Here is an 18,589-nt window from a genome sequence, read left to right on the forward strand (position 1 = left end):
TCCGACTGGATATGTCGTCACCACCTCAACAATACACACACCTGAACTCCGACTGGATACAGTCGTCACCACCTCAACAATACGCACACCTGAACTCCGACTGGATACGTATTGGGGACAAACTGGATACTATAATATATAGACACATAAAGTATCCAATGGCGGGGCGTCAGTATAGAGTCTGACAATTTTGTAGATCTGGATTCTGATACTCGCATGCACACCTATATGGTATTCAGATGAAATTTCTCAATTATGGTATCCGTAAAATATCATATCCTAATACACATCTGACACCTTGTTAGGCCAAGACAATATATAGAACCTGGTGCTATATATAGATAGATGTCATTGTTCTTATTGTTCTGACAAATGTTCACTATACATTAAGCATCTTCGCTTACCAAGAGTTAGGATCAGTAACCCTTCACATTAGAGTATGGTATTGTCTAGCTCGAGTCCGCGACACGTGGTATGGGGTATGGATTGGGTATGGGAGGGCACTACAAGGTATAACACCAATTTTCTACTTCATTAGGCACCCCCTGCATCAAAATGGTTGCCTTGCAGACAAACCAAACACAATTTTATTCAAGAGATCCCTGTATGCATCATTATTCGTTTCACGTGCTCTCAACTGACCACTTTCCTTCGAAATGACCCCTGTTACAGTCCAACGTGCTGTTACACTGTGTACCGAGTCTTAGTTATTAGGAATAGTGATAAACACACGTTCTTTATATTCTTTTAAATTATCCAGTCTCCAAAAATTGCAAAACTCATTAAACCATTGTAAATTAGGGCCCGTTTTATCTTCCCTTCAGGATCTCTGTGTCTCTGGATCACTGATGGGTCCAACAATCTATGATGTGGGTTTGTATTTATTTACAGGAACACTACTGTAAGTGTGCATCACTAGAATCGGTTGTCAATCAAGCATTTAGTAGTCATTTAACTGTTAATTGTGTATATAATTTGTTATGCATTTTATTAGCCTTGGCTCGTGGGCAGAGTTAGGAGTTAGTCTGTGACATAACTTGTCAGGGAGGTCGGATGAGCTGACCTCTGGGTTAATTTATCTAAAGTTATCCTTATCAGCAGCCTTTTAGTGCAGCATGATTCTGCCAAAGGGGACACATTTAGTCTAGGGAGTTGGAGAGAACGGTTAGTCAATAGTCCTAAGGAGTTTGGAGTCGGACAATAAAGAGGCGGTCTGCAGTTCGGAGTATTTAGGAATTTTAGAGTAGAGAACAGAAGTGAGGAGACTTGAGATTTTAGAATCGAGAAGATAGGCCAGAGATTTGATAGAATAGTTATTTTTAGTTGTGATGGTTAGTGTGAACTGTGTGTATACTAGTTTCAAAGTTTGAAGAGTTCCACTGAACATTATATAGATGTACAAGTAGTAACAAAGTTATAGGGAAAGATTGGAGACTTGTGTTGAGTAAGTGTATATTACTTGATAAATTACATGAGTTATGATGTTGTAAGTAAAATGTAAATATAATTCTACATAACTTGTTGTTCATTTAATTTTGAACTGGTGTCAGCAGTTAAATACAATGGTGATATGTAATATACATGTAACACCGGTACCAGCAGTGAGATTGTGAGATACAAAACCATAATACAAGGAAAGAACTGTAGATTTGACAAACCCGGTCCACAATAATTGAACACTTGTAATAAAGTTTGAAATGTATACTGGAACTAGAGTTTATGTAAATATTTGACAAACTGTGAGGTTCGGCCGACAGCACGTTCTAAGAGAACACTATTAGTCGTAGATTATTACAAACCAAAACATTGAGAGATCACGAAGGCAGACTAGCTGAATACTACAATTTTAGTTTCGTTTTACAGAGGTTAGAACATGTGACCTAAGATAGTGTAAATTCACAGCCAGTGAACACTTCACTGCATATAAAATGGTTACCGTGGCTAAATAGCACACAATAAAACTTCAAGGTTGTTAGATATACCGGGTATGACATACATGCTTATCACGAAATGAGGTCGGAGAGGCAGGTAAACACGGATCCCGGAAGTTGTATACAGTTAGATGACATTATAAATTAGAATAGCTCATGCGTTCTAAGCGAAGTTTGATCTTATTGAAGGAGAGGAAAAGCCACGGGGAACAAGTGTGTAGTTTTGCGCTCACGTACGGGGCACATTCTTGTGGCATTTTCTCGACACTTATACTGTAGACGGGCACTGCAGGAGCATTGACGGATTAACTGGGGGGATTCAGACTAGAATCCTGCTCCCCATCTCCAGCCATGGAACAGACATTCCCGGAAGTTTGCCACAGGTCGAAGGTTACCTTAATATCAGTTTTAGATATGATACTGTAATTGAAACACGCGTAGTGTATTTACACTTGGTGTCTTGTTTTATCACTGATTGGCTCAGCGTAATGATGTGTGCAGCTTTCACCAACAACTTCTGTCAAGTTGTTTAAGTCGGGGAGGTGTGCAGCTTCACCACCAACTTCTGTCAAGTTGTCGAAGTCGGGGATCTGTCAAGTTGTCTAAGTCTGGGAGCGTGTGCAGTTTTAATACTTTCGTAAGGATGGAGGTGAGTTCTTTAGCTGTAGGCAATATGTTTATAACGTAAATACACGTTAAAAATCAAGATACAGTGTGAAACTTAAGTGTGTGGTGTTTCTATATATAAGACAAGTAAAACCAAGTGATGATCACAATTTATTTTTCTGTATCCTGACTGCTATATAACATAACATGAAAGGCTTGATATATAGGGATATATAGGTATCTCAAAAGGTACATATATAAAGTAAGTATATATAAAGTAAGTATATATATAGGATGTATATATATAGGATGTATTTAAAAGGTTGACATCACTATGCTGTATATATAAGGTGGATATCTATATAGGATGTATATAAGGTGGATATCTATATATGATGTATATAATGTGGATATCTATATAGGATGTATATAATGTGGATTTCATATAGGTTGTATATAAGGTGGATATCTATATGGGTTGTATATAAGGTGGATATCTATATAGGATGTATATAAAGTGGGTATCTATATAGGATGTATATATCAGGTGGATATCTATATAGGATGTATATAAGGTGGATATCTATATAGGATGTATATAATGTGGATTTCATATAGGTTGTATATCAGGTGGATATCTATATGGGTTGTATATAAGGTGTATATCTATATAGGATGTATATAAGGTGGATATCTATATAGGATTATATAATGTGGATATCTATATGGGTTGTATATAAGGTGGATATCTATATAGGATGTATATAATGTGGATTTCATATAGGTTGTATATAAGGTGGATATCTATATGGGTTGTATATAAGGTGGATATCTATATAGGATGTATATAAGGTGGATATCTATATAGGATTTAGATATCATGTGGATATCTGTATAGGTTGTATATAAGGTGGATATCTATATAGGATGTATATCAGGTGGATATCTATATAGGATGTATATCAGGTGGATATCTATATAGGATGTATATATAAGGTGGATATATATATAGGTTGTATATAAGGTGGATATCTATATAGGTTGTATATAAGGTGGATATCTATATAGGTTGTATATAAGGTGGATATCTATATAGGTTGTATATAAGGTGGATATCTATATAGGTTGTATATAAGGTGGATATCATATACGTTGTATATAAGGTGGATATCTATATAGGATGTAGATGTAAGGTGGATATCTATATAGGATTTAGATGTAAGGTGGATATCTATATAGGATGTAGATATAAGGTGGATATCTATATAGGATTTAGATATAAGGTGGATATCTATATAGGTTGTATATAAGGTGGATATCTATATAGGATGTAGATATAAGGTGGATATCTGTATAGGTTGTATATAAGGTGGATATCTGTATATATTGTATATAAGGTGGATATCTATATAGGATGAATATAAGGTGGATATTTATATAGGATGTAGATATAAGGTGGATATCTATATAGGTTGTATATAAGATGGATATCTACATAGGTTGTATATAAGATGGATATCTATATAGGTTGTATATAAGGTGGATATCTATATAGGTTGTAAATATAAGGTGGATATCTAAATAGTATGTAGATATAAGGTGGATATCTATATAGGTTGTATATAAGGTCTATATCTATATTGGTTGTATATATGAGGTGGATATCTATATAGGTTGTATATAAGGTGGATATCTATATAGGCTGTATATAAGGTGGATATCTATATAGGCTGTATATAAGGTGGATATCTATATAGGCTGCATATAAGGTGGATATCTATATTGGATATAGATATAAAGTGGATATCTATATAGGTTGTATATGAGGTGGATATCTATATAGGTTGTATATAAGGTGGATATCTATATAGGTTGTATATAAGGTGGATATCTATATAGGTTGTATATAAGGTGGATATCTATATAGGTTGTATATAAGGTGGATATCTATATAGGATGTAGATATAAGGTGGATATCTATATAAGTTGTATATATAAGGTGGATATCTATATATATTGTATATAAGGTGGATATCTATATAGGATGTAGATATAAGGTGGATATCTATATAGGTTGTACATAAGGTGGATATCTATATAGGATGTATATAAGGTGGATATCTATATAGAATGTAGATATAAGGTGGATATATATATAGAATGTATATATCTATATATATTGTATATAAGGTGGATATCTATATATATTGTATATAAGGTGGATATCTATATAGGATGTAGATATAAGGTGGATATCTGTATAGGATGTAGATATCAGGTCTATATCTATATTGGTTGTATATATAAGGTGGATATCAATATATTATGTATATATAAGGTGGATATTTGTTTATGATATATATATATATAAGGTTGATATCTCTATAGGATGTATATATAAGCTGGATATCTATATAGGATGTTAATATAAGCTGGATATCTATATAGGATGAAGATATAAGGTGGATATCTTTGTAGGATTATATATTAGGTGGATATCTATATGGGTTGTGTATAAAGTGGATATCTATATAGGATGTAGATAAGGAGGGTATCTATATAGGATGTAGATATAAAATGGATATCTTTATACATCAATATAAGGTGGATATCTATAAACATCATATATAGAGTTGATATATGTATATATTGTATAAATAATGTGGATGTATATATAAGGTGGTTATCTTTATCTGGTGTATATAAAATTAATATCTATATATAATATGGTACATAAAATGGGTATCTATACAGGATTTATATATAAGGTTGATGTATATAGGTTGTAAATATAAGGTGGATATCTATATAGGATGTAGATATCAGGTCTATATCTATATTGGTTGTATATATAAGGTGGATATCAATATATTATGCATATATAAGGTGGATATTTGTTTATGATATATATATATATAAGGTGGATATCTATATAGGATGTTAATATAAGCTGGATATCTATATAGGATGAAGATATAAGGTGGATATCTTTGTAGGATTATATATTAGGTGGATATCTATATGGGTTGTATATAAAGTGGATATCTATATAGGTTGTATATAAGGTGGATATCTATATAGGTTGTATATAAGGTGGATATCTATATAGGCTGTATATAAGGTGGATATCTATATAGGATGTAGATGTAAGGTGGATATCTATATGGGTTGTATATAAAGTGGATATCTATATAGGTTGTATATAAAGTGGATATCTATATAGGTTGTATATAAGGTGGATATCTATATAGGTTGTATATAAGGTGGATATCTATATAGGCTGTATATAAGGTGGATATCTATATAGGATGTAGATGTAAGGTGGATATCTATAAACATCATATATAAGGTTGATATATGTATATATTGTATATATAATGTGGATGTATATATAAGTTGGATATCTTTATCTGGTGTATATAAAATGAATATCTATATATAATATTGTATATAAGATGGGTATCTATACAGGATGTATATTAGGTGGATGTATATAGGCTGTAAATATAAGGTGGATATCTATATTGGTGTATTATTAAAAGTGGACAATTATATAGGGTTTATATCAAATATGTATCAAAAAGTGGTGTATATCAGGTGAATATTAATGTAATGTATTTCCCCTTTGTGTTTTGTATTGTAAATATTATGTATATAGCAGGCAGTGTTTTCAGGTGAATGGATAACCAAAGCATAAGGATAAGTTATCCTAAATAAGGAGATGTGGAAAAAAAAGAAATATGATGTTCTGTTCAGTGGGCGGTGTATTTAACAGAGGATCCTAGGTGATGGGGTGTATCTCTACTGGCCAATTCATTGAGATTGTGCCAAAGTAATTAGTAACATAATCTTGGTACTCCCTCCACAAATGTGTTGGTAACTACTGTAGGCACACTGGACATAATGTGTAAACCTGTACAACATCTAGTGTCTGTCTGGACTAGATAGGGACACAGTGTGTAAACCTGTACAACATCTAGTGTCTGTCTGGACTAGATAGGGACACAGTGTGTAAACCTGTACAACATCTAGTGTCTGTCTGGACTAGATAGGGACACAGTGTGTAAACCTGTACAACATCTAGTGTCTGTCTGGACTAGATAGGGACACAGTGTGTAAACCTGTACAACATCTAGTGTCTGTCTGGACTAGATAGGGACACAGTGTGTAAACCTGTACAACATCTAGTGTCTGTCTGGACTAGATAGGGACACAGTGTGTAAACCTGTACAACATCTAGTGTCTGTCTGGACTAGATAGGGACACAGTGTGTAAACCTGTACAACATCTAGTGTCTGTCTGGACTAGATAGGGACACAGTGTGTAAACCTGTACAACATCTAGTGTCTGTCTGGACTAGATAGGGACACAGTGTGTAAACCTGTACAACATCTAGTGTCTGTCTGGACTAGATAGGGACATAGTGTGTAAACCTGTACAACATCTAGTGTCTGTCTGGACTAGATAGGGACACAGTGTGTAAACCTGTACAACATCTAGTGTCTGTCTGGACTAGATAGGGACACAGTGTGTAAACCTGTACAACATCTAGTGTCTGTCTGGACTAGATAGGGACATAGTGTGTAAACCTGTACAACATCTAGTGTCTGTCTGGACTAGATAGGGACACAGTGTGTAAACCTGTACAACATCTAGTGTCTGTCTGGACTAGATAGGGACATAGTGTGTAAACCTGTACAACATCTAGTGTCTGTCTGGACTAGATAGGGACACTGTGTGTAAACCTGTACAACATCTAGTGTCTGTCTGGACTAGATAGGGACACAGTGTGTAAACCTGTACAATATCTAGTGTCTGTCTGGACTAGATAGGGACACAGTGTGTAAACCTGTACAACATCTAGTGACTGTCTGGACTAGATAGGGACACAGTGTGTAAACCTGTACAACATCTAGTGTCTGTCTGGACTAGATAGGGACACAGTGTGTAAACCTGTACAATATCTAGTGTCTGTCTGGACTAGATAGGGACACTGTGTGTAAACCTGTACAACATCTAGTGTGTGTCTGGACTAGATAGGGACACAGTGTGTAAACCTGTACAACATCTAGTGTCTGTCTGGACTAGATAGGGACACTGTGTGTAAACCTGTACAACATCTAGTGTCTGTGTGGACTAGATATGGACACAGTGTGTAAACCTGTACAACATCTAGTGTCTGTCTGGACTAGATAGGGACACTGTGTGTAAACCTGTACAACATCTAGTGTCTGTCTGGACTAGATAGGGACACAGTGTAAACCTGTACAACATCTAGTGTCTGTCTGGACTAGATAGGGACACCGTGTGTAAACCTGTACAACATCTAGTGTCTGTTTATACTAGATAGGGACACAGTGTGTAAACCTGTACAACATCTAGTGTCTGTAAACCTGTACAACATCTAGTGTCTGTCAGGGACACAGTGTGTAAACCTGTACAACATCTAGTGTCTATCTGGACAAGACAGGGACACAGTGTGTAAACCTGTACAACATCTAGTGTCTGTTTATACTAGATAGGGACACAGTGTGTAAACCTGTACAACATCTAGTGTCTGTAAACCTGTACAACATCTAGTGTCTGTCAGGGACACAGTGTGTAAACCTGTACAACATCTAGTGTCTGTCTGGACTAGATAGGGACATAGTGTGTAAACCTGTACAACATCTAGTGTCTGTCTGGACTAGATGGGGACACAGTGTGTAAACCTGTACAACATCTAGTGTCTGTCTGGACTAGATAGGGACACAGTGTGTAAACCTGTACAACATCTAGTGTCTGTCTGGACTAGATAGGGACACAGTGTGTAAACCTGTACAACATCAAGTGTCTGTCTGGACTAGATAGGGACACAGTGTGTAACCCTGTACAACATCTAGTGTCTGTCTGGACTAGATAGGGACACAGTGTGTAAACCTGTACAACATCTAGTGTCTGTCTGGACTAGATAGGGACACAGTGTGTAAACCTGTACAACATCTAGTGTCTGTCTGGACTAGATAGGGACACAGTGTGTAAACCTGTACAACATCTAGTGTCTGTCTGGACTAGATAGGGACACAGTGTGTAAACCTGTACAACATCTAGTGTCTGTCTGGACTAGATAGGGACACAGTGTGTAAACCTGTACAACATCTAGTGTCTGTCTGGACTAGATAGGGACACAGTGTGTAAACCTGTACAACATCTAGTGTCTGTCTGGACTAGATAGAGACACAGTGTTTAAACCTGTACAGCATCAAGTGTCTGTCTGGACTAGATAGGGACACAGTGTGTAAACCTGTACAACATCTAGTGTCTGTCTGGACTAGATAGGGACACAGTGTGTAAACCTGTACAACATCTAGTGTCTGTCTGGACTAGATAGGGACACAGTGTGTAAACCTGTACAACATCTAGTGTCTGTCTGGACTAGATAGGGACACAGTGTGTAAACCTGTACAACATCTAGTGTCTGTCTGGACTAGATCGGGACACAGTGTGTAAACCTGTACAACATCTAGTGTCTGTCTGGACTAGATAGGGACACAGTGTGTAAACCTGTACATCATCTAGTGTCTGTCTGGACTAGACCGGGACACAGTGTGTAAACCTGTACAACATCTAGTGTCTGTCTGGACTAGATAGGGACACAGTGTGTAAACCTGTACAACATCTAGTGTCTGTCTGGACTAGATCGGGACACAGTGTGTAAACCTGTACAACATCTAGTGTCTGTCTGGACTAGACAGGGACACAGTGTGTAAACCTGTACAACATCTAGTGTCTGTCTGGACTAGATAGGGACACAGTGTGTAAACCTGTACAACATCTAGTGTCTGTCTGGACTAGATAGGGACACAGTGTGTAAACCTATACAACATCTAGTGTCTGTCTTGACTAGATAGGGACACAGTGTGTAAACCTGTACAACATCTAGTGTCTGTCTGGACTAGATTGGGACACCGTGTGTCTTGATTAGAGCCCCTACTAAATGAACCTGGGTCTCTAAAGCTGGTTCAAAATATTTTGAAATCCTTGTACAAATTATTTGACTACTCACAAATCAACGAATTGACATCTACTTGCTTTTATTGTTTGTGATTGTTTAATAGTCATTTGTAGTATTTCTTTTATAGACTAGTTTCAGAGATGGGGTACGAAAATACTGTCTGTAATAGTCTATTAATATATCACTGGCCTATTGACCTATAGTCAGGCTAATCTGATTAGGTCTTATTACCTCATCACACAGATAATCTTTTTACATTTATTTGCATACATGTAAATAATATTTAAACTTCAATAAAGAGAAATCTAGATAACATAATACACAAACAAAAATATACCTTAGTACATAATTAATGTGTATTTACGAGGGCCCCATTGTAGTAAATGTATATGTATGAGGGCCCATTGTACAGTACATGTGTATTTGTACATGTGTATATGTATGTACGAGGGCCCTATATGTGTACATGTGTACATGTATGTATGAGGGCCCTATATGTGTACATGTGTATATGTATGTATGAGGGCCCATTGTACAGTACATGTGTATTTGTACATGTGTATATGTATGTACGAGGGCCCTATATGTGTACATGTGTATATGTATGTATGAGGGCCCCATTGTAGTTCATGTGTACATGGATCACACTGCTAAGTTTACTACAAATAAAAAAATAATGTTGGTGTTATAACAATGCTCTAAAACTGGTTTAGATGTGAGATATAAGATTATACATTAAACTTTATATGGCATGTGATTGTTTCATTACCAGTAATTCACTACACTAGACAATATATATACACATCACTTTATGATACTGTAGTACAGAGGTATTTGATATAAATTATCCACCCACAGTTTGATATTAAACGACCCACTTATGACTGTGTTTAAGTGTAATGTGTTTGTCGAGTGTTTCCGCAGTTTTATTGGAGGCTATATCTATTGTAGCACTGGAACACTACACCTCTGACCTCTCGGTGACGATGACCTTTCACCTCTATACCATCTCGCTGGTTACACAGTCCTCCTCAAAATTATCCTCCCTTTTCACACATTAATTAAAATTCCCTCAAAATCACAGGCATTCATAACAAAATATATAGTGGAGCTGGACTTGACTGAACACCAGTGGCCAGGTAGATTAAATGCTTAAAGCATTTGTCTGGAGTTCGGAGGTCCAGGTTCGAGTCCCTGTCTGGTTGTTGCATTTTTCCTCACCTGTTACACTTAGCACTCAAATTAATTGATAGTTGTATAGAGTCTTGTGTGTTCAGAGTCAAAGACTTTGATGAAGGAAGAAGGAATGTACCCGAGCTAGGCTGGGCTGAAATCCCGATGGCCAGGCAGCTCAACTGGTTAGAGCATCCATCTAGAGTTCGAGGTCCAGGTTCAACTCCCGGTGTTGTCATTGGATTTTTTACAGATACTTTGCTTATCAACTGACAAGTATTTCTTAAATATTGAGGAATTCAGCTGGTCAAGAGTTCATGTAATAGAACATATTTGCGGTGCATTGACAACATAGATTTGAATCCTGGACACGGCACCAAAATAAGTAATTAGGAAGAACCAATGAAAAATATCATGCCTGTATTAGAGCTGGCAACCTTTATCTCTCAAAGTAGACATCCTACCCCTAAAGGGAAATTCCAACTTTATGTCTTAGCTAGTAAGTGACACCTTACTCTCCACCTTCTAGACGTATATCGTGACAAGGAGGTACCAACCTTCTACACTTATATCGTGACAAGGAGGTACCAACCTTCTACACTTATATGGTGACAAGGAGGTACCAACCTTCTACACTTATATGGTGACAAGGAGGTGCCAACCTTCTACACTTATATCGTGACAAGGAGGTACCAACTTTCTACACTTATATCGTGACAAGGAGGTGCCAACCTTCTACACTTATATCGTGACAAGGAGGTACCAACTTTCTACACTTATATCGTGACAAGGAGGTGCCAACCTTCTACACTTATATCGTGACAAGGAGGTGCCAACCTTCTACACTTATATCGTGACAAGGAGGTACCAACTTTCTACACTTATATCGTGACAAGGAGGTACCAACCTTCTACACTTATATCGTGACAAGGAGGTACCAGCCTTCTACACTTATATTGTGACAAGGAGGTACCAACCTTCTACACTTATATGGTGACAAGGAGGTGCCAACCTTCTACACTTATATGGTGACAAGGAGGTGCTAACCTTCTACACTTATATGGTGACAAGGAGGTACCAACCTTCTACACTTATATCGTGACAAGGAGGTACCAACCTTCTACACTTATATCGTGACAAGGAGGTACCAACCTTCTACACTTATATGGTGACAAGGAGGTACCAACCTTCTACACTTATATGGTGACAAGGAGGTACCAACCTTCTACACTTATATCGTGACAAGGAGGTACCAACTTTCTACACTTATATGGTGACAAGGAAGTAATAACCTTCTACACTTATATCGTGACAAGGAGGTACCAACCTTCTACACTTATATTGTGACAAGGAAGTAATAACCTTCTACACTTATATGGTGACAAGGAGGTGCCAACCTTCTACACTTATATCTTGACAAGGAGGTACGAACCTTCTACACTTATATGGTGACAAGGAGGTACGAACCTTCTACACTTATATGGTGACAAGGAGGTACCAACCTTCTACACTTATATGGTGACAAGGAGGTACCAACCTTCTACACTTATATGGTGACAAGGAGGTACCAACTTTCTACACTTATATGGTGACAAGGAGGTACCAACCTTCTACACTTATATGGTGACAAGGAGGTACCAACCTTCTACACTTATATGGTGACAAGGAGGTACCAACCTTCTACACTTATATGGTGACAAGGAGGTACCAACCTTCTACACTTATATGGTGACAAGGAGGTACCAACCTTCTACACTTATACGGTGACAAGGAGGTACCAACCTTCTACACTTATATCGTGACAAGGAGGTACCAACCTTCTACACTTATATCGTGACAAGGAGGTACCAACCTTCTACACTTATATCGTGACAAGGAGGTACCAACCTTCTACACTTATATGGTGACAAGGAGGTACCAACCTTCTACACTTATATGGTGACAAGGAGGTACCAACCTTCTACACTTATATGGTGACAAGGAGGTACCAACCTTCTACTTATATGGTGACAAGGAGGTACCAGCCTTCTACACTTATATCGTGACAAGGAGGTACCAACCTTCTACACTTATATCGTGACAAGGAGGTACCAGCCTTCTACACTTATATCGTGACAAGGAGGTACCAACCTTCTACACTTATATCGTGACAAGGAGGTACCAACCTTCTACACTTATATCGTGACAAGGAGGTACCAACCTTCTACACTTATATGGTGACAAGGAGGTGCTAACCTTCTACACTTATATGGTGACAAGGAGGTGCCAACCTTCTACACTTATATCGTGACAAGGAGGTACCAACTTTCTACACTTATATGGTGACAAGGAGGTACCAACCTTCTACACTTATATCGTGACAAGGAGGTACCAACCTTCTACACTTATATCGTGACAAGGAGGTACCATTCCTGATTTGTGATGTCATTTCATTGTTAGTAAAATTCATATTTTTCTACAAATTTTTGTATTGACTTTTTTTTCAAATTTTCCGGCATAAATCATTTCCCATTCATTGGTTTTTTTTGGTTTTTGTAACAGGAAATTTTGAGAAGGAAATGATTAGACCATGAATGTAACCCCTGGTGACACCATTGGCCACTTGGCTCTGTCCCACTACACATTCACCAGAACATTTTTGTCTTATCATTTTCATTGAGTGTTACTGAGATTTGTGTACATTTCAAACCAATCTAGTTTATCATGGAGTAACTGAGAAACATCAGCTTTTTCCTGGCACCAAGCTATGACCTTTGACCTTTGTTTGAGGTCAGCATTTTAGAACTTTCAGTCTTTGATAAGGATTCAGTAAAACTCCACGTAGTACCTAATCCTTATGATGTATTTGCTGGTTTCAGTGAATCCTCCAGAGCTTACTGTAGATATCGCCAGCTAGTCTGGAGGAAAATCATCCAGAAACTGAGCTGGATATAAAGCCTACATAACCCCCTATAGGAATATGTTGATATCTTATTCAGTGCACAAGCTTTTATAATTCTAATATAATGATTGTCCTGATAGCAAAGCTGTTGTAAAACCCTTTGAGATATGTAACAAATTTTTATCTGTGCATTGTTAATGAGAATACGCTATTTTTTTACAATTGTTTAATCATATTGAAGTGGTGAATAAAGATTTAAACTTATGAAAATAAACACATAAGTATGTTTGGTGTCACTGTCTGAATGGTCATAACATTGAAAGAAAATTTTGATGTGTAAACCTGTGTAGTTCATCTGGGTATCAGATTCAAGGCCGCTGACCAAAGGATGACCGAAGGTGCTTAGCTTTTGAAGGTGCTTAGCTTTTCGAGCTGCATGAAAGTACTTTAATATGAAATGGTGAAACATACATGAATGTTTTCCAGGTCTGACTGTACAGAATGTTATTGTCCTTGCTTCACCAAATGCTGTTATTTGTCCTGAATTCTCTGTGTACCATATATCATCACTTCCACAAAACCTTGGTTGTAAATATTTAGGTCACTGTTACTATTAATAGAATCACAAATAGAAAGTCCTTGTTGTCTACAAAGAGCATTTTTCATTTGATTGACACCAAACTATACACATATCATCAGTTCCACAAAATATCACAATTGTTTAAGTTTAAATTACATTTACTACAAATTATTGTATTATTATAAAATGTTGCTCATGGTCCATGTAGGTAGTTGTTATCGTCTAGTTTTGTCTGATCAACCATTTGTACACTTAGTGATTGTAATACATTGAATAACGCATTCACAAATTTAAATGAAACAAATTATACCAGCAACATACCAAAAGATAATCTTAATTAGAAACTAAAAAAAAATATCCTCATGAAAATGATTTCTTAGTTAAGGCTTTTTGCTGTGGTTTTTGTTGCATCTAGTCCCTTTATATTAGACTGCTTAATTGTGCCTTGTTCTGGTATTGACAACAGGATATGGTTCTGATGTTATTTTGTGTACTGTCAACACCTGTTCTAATGCTGTTTTGTTTACTGTTCAGCGGAGAAGATACTGGAGAAACAGAGTAAGTAAAATAATGTTGTGATCTAGGTTCAACCTGCATGTTTGTGAGCATGAACTTCATGACTTAGTTATGTAATCCTAAACCTCATGACATAGTTCTATAATCCTGAACCTCATGACTTTGTTCTATAATCCTGAACCCTGTGACTAAGTTCTGTAATCCTAAACCTCATGACTTAGTTCTGTAATCCTGAGCCTCATGACTTAGTTCTCTAATCCTGAACCTCATGACTTAGTTCTATAATCCTGAACCTCATGACTTAGTTCTCTAATCCTGAACCTCATGACTTAGTTCTATAATCCTGAACCTCATGACTTAGTTCTATAATCCTGAACCTTGTGACTTAAGTTGTGTAATCATGAACCTCATGACTTAGTTCTGTAATCATGAACCTTGGGACTTGGTTCTGTAATCCTGAACCTCATGACTTAGTTCTGTCATCCTTAACCTCATGACTTAGTTCTATAATCTTGAACATCAGGACTTAATAGTTCTGCAATCCTGAACCACATGACTTAGTTCTGTAATCCTGAACCTCATGACTTAGTTATTTAATCCTGAACCTTGTGACTTAGTTCTGTAATCTTGAACCTCATGACTTAGTTCTATAATCCTGAACCTCATGAATTAGTTCTGTAATACTAAACCTCATGACTGTGTTCTGTAATCCTGAACCTCATGACTTAGTTCTGTAATCCTGAACCTCATGACTTAGTTCTGTAATCCTGAACCTCATGACTTAGTTCTGTAATCCTGAACCTCATGACTTAGTTCTGTAATCCTGAACCTCATGACTTAGTTCTGTAATCCTGAACCACATGACTTAGTTCTGTAATCCTGAACCTCATGACTTAGTTCTGTAATCCTGAACCTCATGACTTAGTTCTATAATCCTGAACCTCATGACTTAGTTCTGTAATCCTGAACCTCATGACTTAGTTCTATAATCTTGAACCTTGTGACTTAGTTCTATAATCCTGAACCTCATGACTTAGTTCTGTAATCCTGAACCTCATGACTGTGTTCTGTAATCCTGAACCTCATGACTTAGTTCTGTAATCCTAAACCTCATGACTTGGTTCTGTAATCCTGAACCTCATGACTTGGTTCTGTAATCCTGAACCTCATGACTTAGTTCTGTAATCCTGAACCTCATGACTTAGTTCTATAATCCAGAACTCTATGACTTAGTTCTGTAATCCTGAACCTGGTGTAGTGTTATTACCTATATATATATAACTTGTCCCAGTGCTGAACCTCTTGTAGTGTCTTTTCCTATATATATAACAGTGTTTTTCTGGCCATTTGGGGAAATTGCCACCTGGTGTTTTTTTCTTTTTTCTGTGCAGCGAAAGGATAAAGTTCAGGAGGAAATGGGGAACATCTGTAGCTGGGTTTGTGTCCTCATGTGAAAAATATTTTTTAATTTAAACATTTACAGGATTTTGATGACTTAATCTAAAAAAGAAAAAAAAAAACTACATTCACTTCATTGGGAATGGGACCAAAATCAACACTGTCCTGGAGTTGTTCAACCCCTCCTCATACAATTGATGTATGTTAGCCTTTTGCAGTGTTCGTACTGTATCAGCTGAGCACTATACCTGAAATATTTGTAGGCTTTAGAATTATCTAATACAATTTTAAAAGCAAATTGTAACTGTGGTGAGATTCCTAAGCTGTCAAACACTCCTGGAGCCTCATGTTTGTCAACTTAAAAACCTGGTTATAATCCCTCTGTCTCGGCCCCAAGGAGATAAAATATTCTACTATGAAATATTCTGTAATGTTCTGTAACTGACGAAGGAAAAGCTTCGAAAATGGGAAATGGGAAAAATCATCTCAATTTGGATTATGACAAGATGGGTTATAGGCACAAGTTATCACAACGAACACCTTCATCACAAATGTTTTAGACTTTCCTTAACCTGCTAGACAAGTGTTTTCAGTTAACACAGTGCAGGGAATAAAATCGTCAGTTTCATTTCAGATAAAAAATTCAGAGAAGTAAAAAATTACAAAGTCATACAGTATCATTATGTAGTGATAATATATCATTTGTGTGTTGTCCATGTGTACATAGTGTCAGGTGTGTAAATCTTGTTGCTTTTGAGTTTAGGTGCATGATCACACATAGCTAGGATAGCAGGTGGAGTTTGATCTCGGCCCACAACAGTACAATGTAGTATGTCTTTTAGACAGAGATTACACACACTCATACACTATAATCTTTATAAACTTGCTATGTAATTTTGATAAACATGGTGCATACTTGGTACATGGTTTTATAAAACTTAATTGGTATATGAAGTTAAAATCTATACAAATCAATGTTTTATGGTAACTAACAGGTCATAGCTATTCTTTATCGAAGTAGAATTTTTTTGGGATCATGCATGTGTGGTTGACAGCTGATATAACACATTTTGCATATACTTCAAAGTTTTATCGACTTTGAGAGGATCAAATCTATACATACAATTGTATTGTCTTATTTATAGCTACGTTGTGTTAAATAGCGCGTTAAAAATATTACAAAAAAATTAAAATAGCCATGTCTAATTAATGTTAAAAAATGCTGCACGACATACCTTTTAAACTTGTGTACTATCAGTGTTTGTTTGTTATGTACAGTGGTGTTGTAGGTTATGTACACTGGTGTTGTAGGTTATGTACAGTGGTGTTGTAGGTTATGTACAGTGGTGTTGTATGTTATGTACACTGGTGTTGTAGGTTATGTACAGTGGTGTTGTAGGTTATGTACAGTGGTGTTGTAGGTTATGTACAGTGGTGTTGTAGGTTATGTACAGTGGTGTTTGTTTGTTATGTACAGTGGTGTTTGTTTGTTATGTACAGTGGTGTTTGTTTGTTATGTACAGTGGTGTTGTAGGTTATGTACAGTGGTGTTTGTTTGTTATGTACAGTGGTGTTGTAGGTTATGTACAGTGGTGTTTGTTTGTTATGTACAGTGGTGTTGTAGGTTATGTACAGTGGTGTTGTAGGTTATGTACAGTGGTGTTGTAGGTTATGTACAGTAGTGTTGTAGGTTATGTACAGTGGTGTTGTAGGTAAGTCGGGTGTAATCTAAAGGTTTCTGATGTTAAATCTCTGATATGGACCAATGTTTTAAAAGGCTGATAAAACATCAGAAACTTTCTCATTAGGTCATTAGTATCAATTGGTGTCATATCCTTTGATTTATAATTGATGGATAATTAAAAGTGCCCAATTTGACAATGGTCATGAAACATAATCAACTTTCATTATTTGTATAAATGTGATATTCAGCAACATAACCGGATATCTGACCTGATCTGTAGTGAAATATCCACATGCTGGAACAAGTTGGAACATTTTGATGTCAGATCACAACAATACATGCCATTTTGTCTAGATAGGTAAATTTGCATTACATAACTTATATCACAAATTATTGATGAAGTTAGCAGATTCTGTAACATAAATGCTGTTCAAGGTCACAGGGGTCAAATGTGTTAAAATCTGTAAACTTCTTCTCAATAACCAAGAGGTCCAGGTTCATGTTGTTGGGCCAGTATAGCTATGATGAAAGGGTTACCAAATTTGTTCAAATGAATGACCTTAACCTACAAAATGTACTTTAAACATCAATGTGGGGTCAAATGTGTTGATCATAAACCAAGAGGCTCATAGTCTTGATAATTGTTCAGTTTACAAAAAATAATCAAAAACAAAAGTCAAAGTTCAAAGATATTCTGCCCAAAGGTCAAGGTCAATATTTTGATAATTTCACTTAAAAACAATTTGTTATGACTTTTTGAAGCAAAGTTGGTCAGAATAAAAACAAGTAGCCAAGTGACCAAATGTCAAGGACAAATTGGATCTCT

The 18,589-nt window shown here is 36.5% G+C and overlaps 1 protein-coding gene across 2 annotated transcripts in view; it reads left to right on the top strand.

Moving 5' to 3' along the window:
- Positions 1 to 2,102: 2,102 nt before the first annotated feature.
- The window catches only part of LOC117325767 (FYN-binding protein 1-like), a 65,139-nt gene continuing 48,652 nt past the window's right edge, over positions 2,103 to 18,589 (top strand). Inside the window, exons 1-2 of one of the 2 annotated variants that reach the window (XM_033882213.1) lie at positions 2,103 to 2,580; positions 14,700 to 14,723. In XM_033882213.1, the coding sequence (XP_033738104.1) occupies positions 2,575 to 2,580; positions 14,700 to 14,723 (30 nt within the window). In that variant the 5' untranslated portion in view covers positions 2,103 to 2,574. The remainder of the gene's footprint in view (positions 2,581 to 14,699; positions 14,724 to 18,589) is intronic. The other variant, XM_033882214.1, reaches the window with a different exon arrangement.

Source organism: Pecten maximus, chromosome 4 (genome assembly GCF_902652985.1).
Source record: "Pecten maximus chromosome 4, xPecMax1.1, whole genome shotgun sequence".
Lineage (NCBI taxonomy): Eukaryota > Metazoa > Mollusca > Bivalvia > Pectinida > Pectinidae > Pecten > Pecten maximus.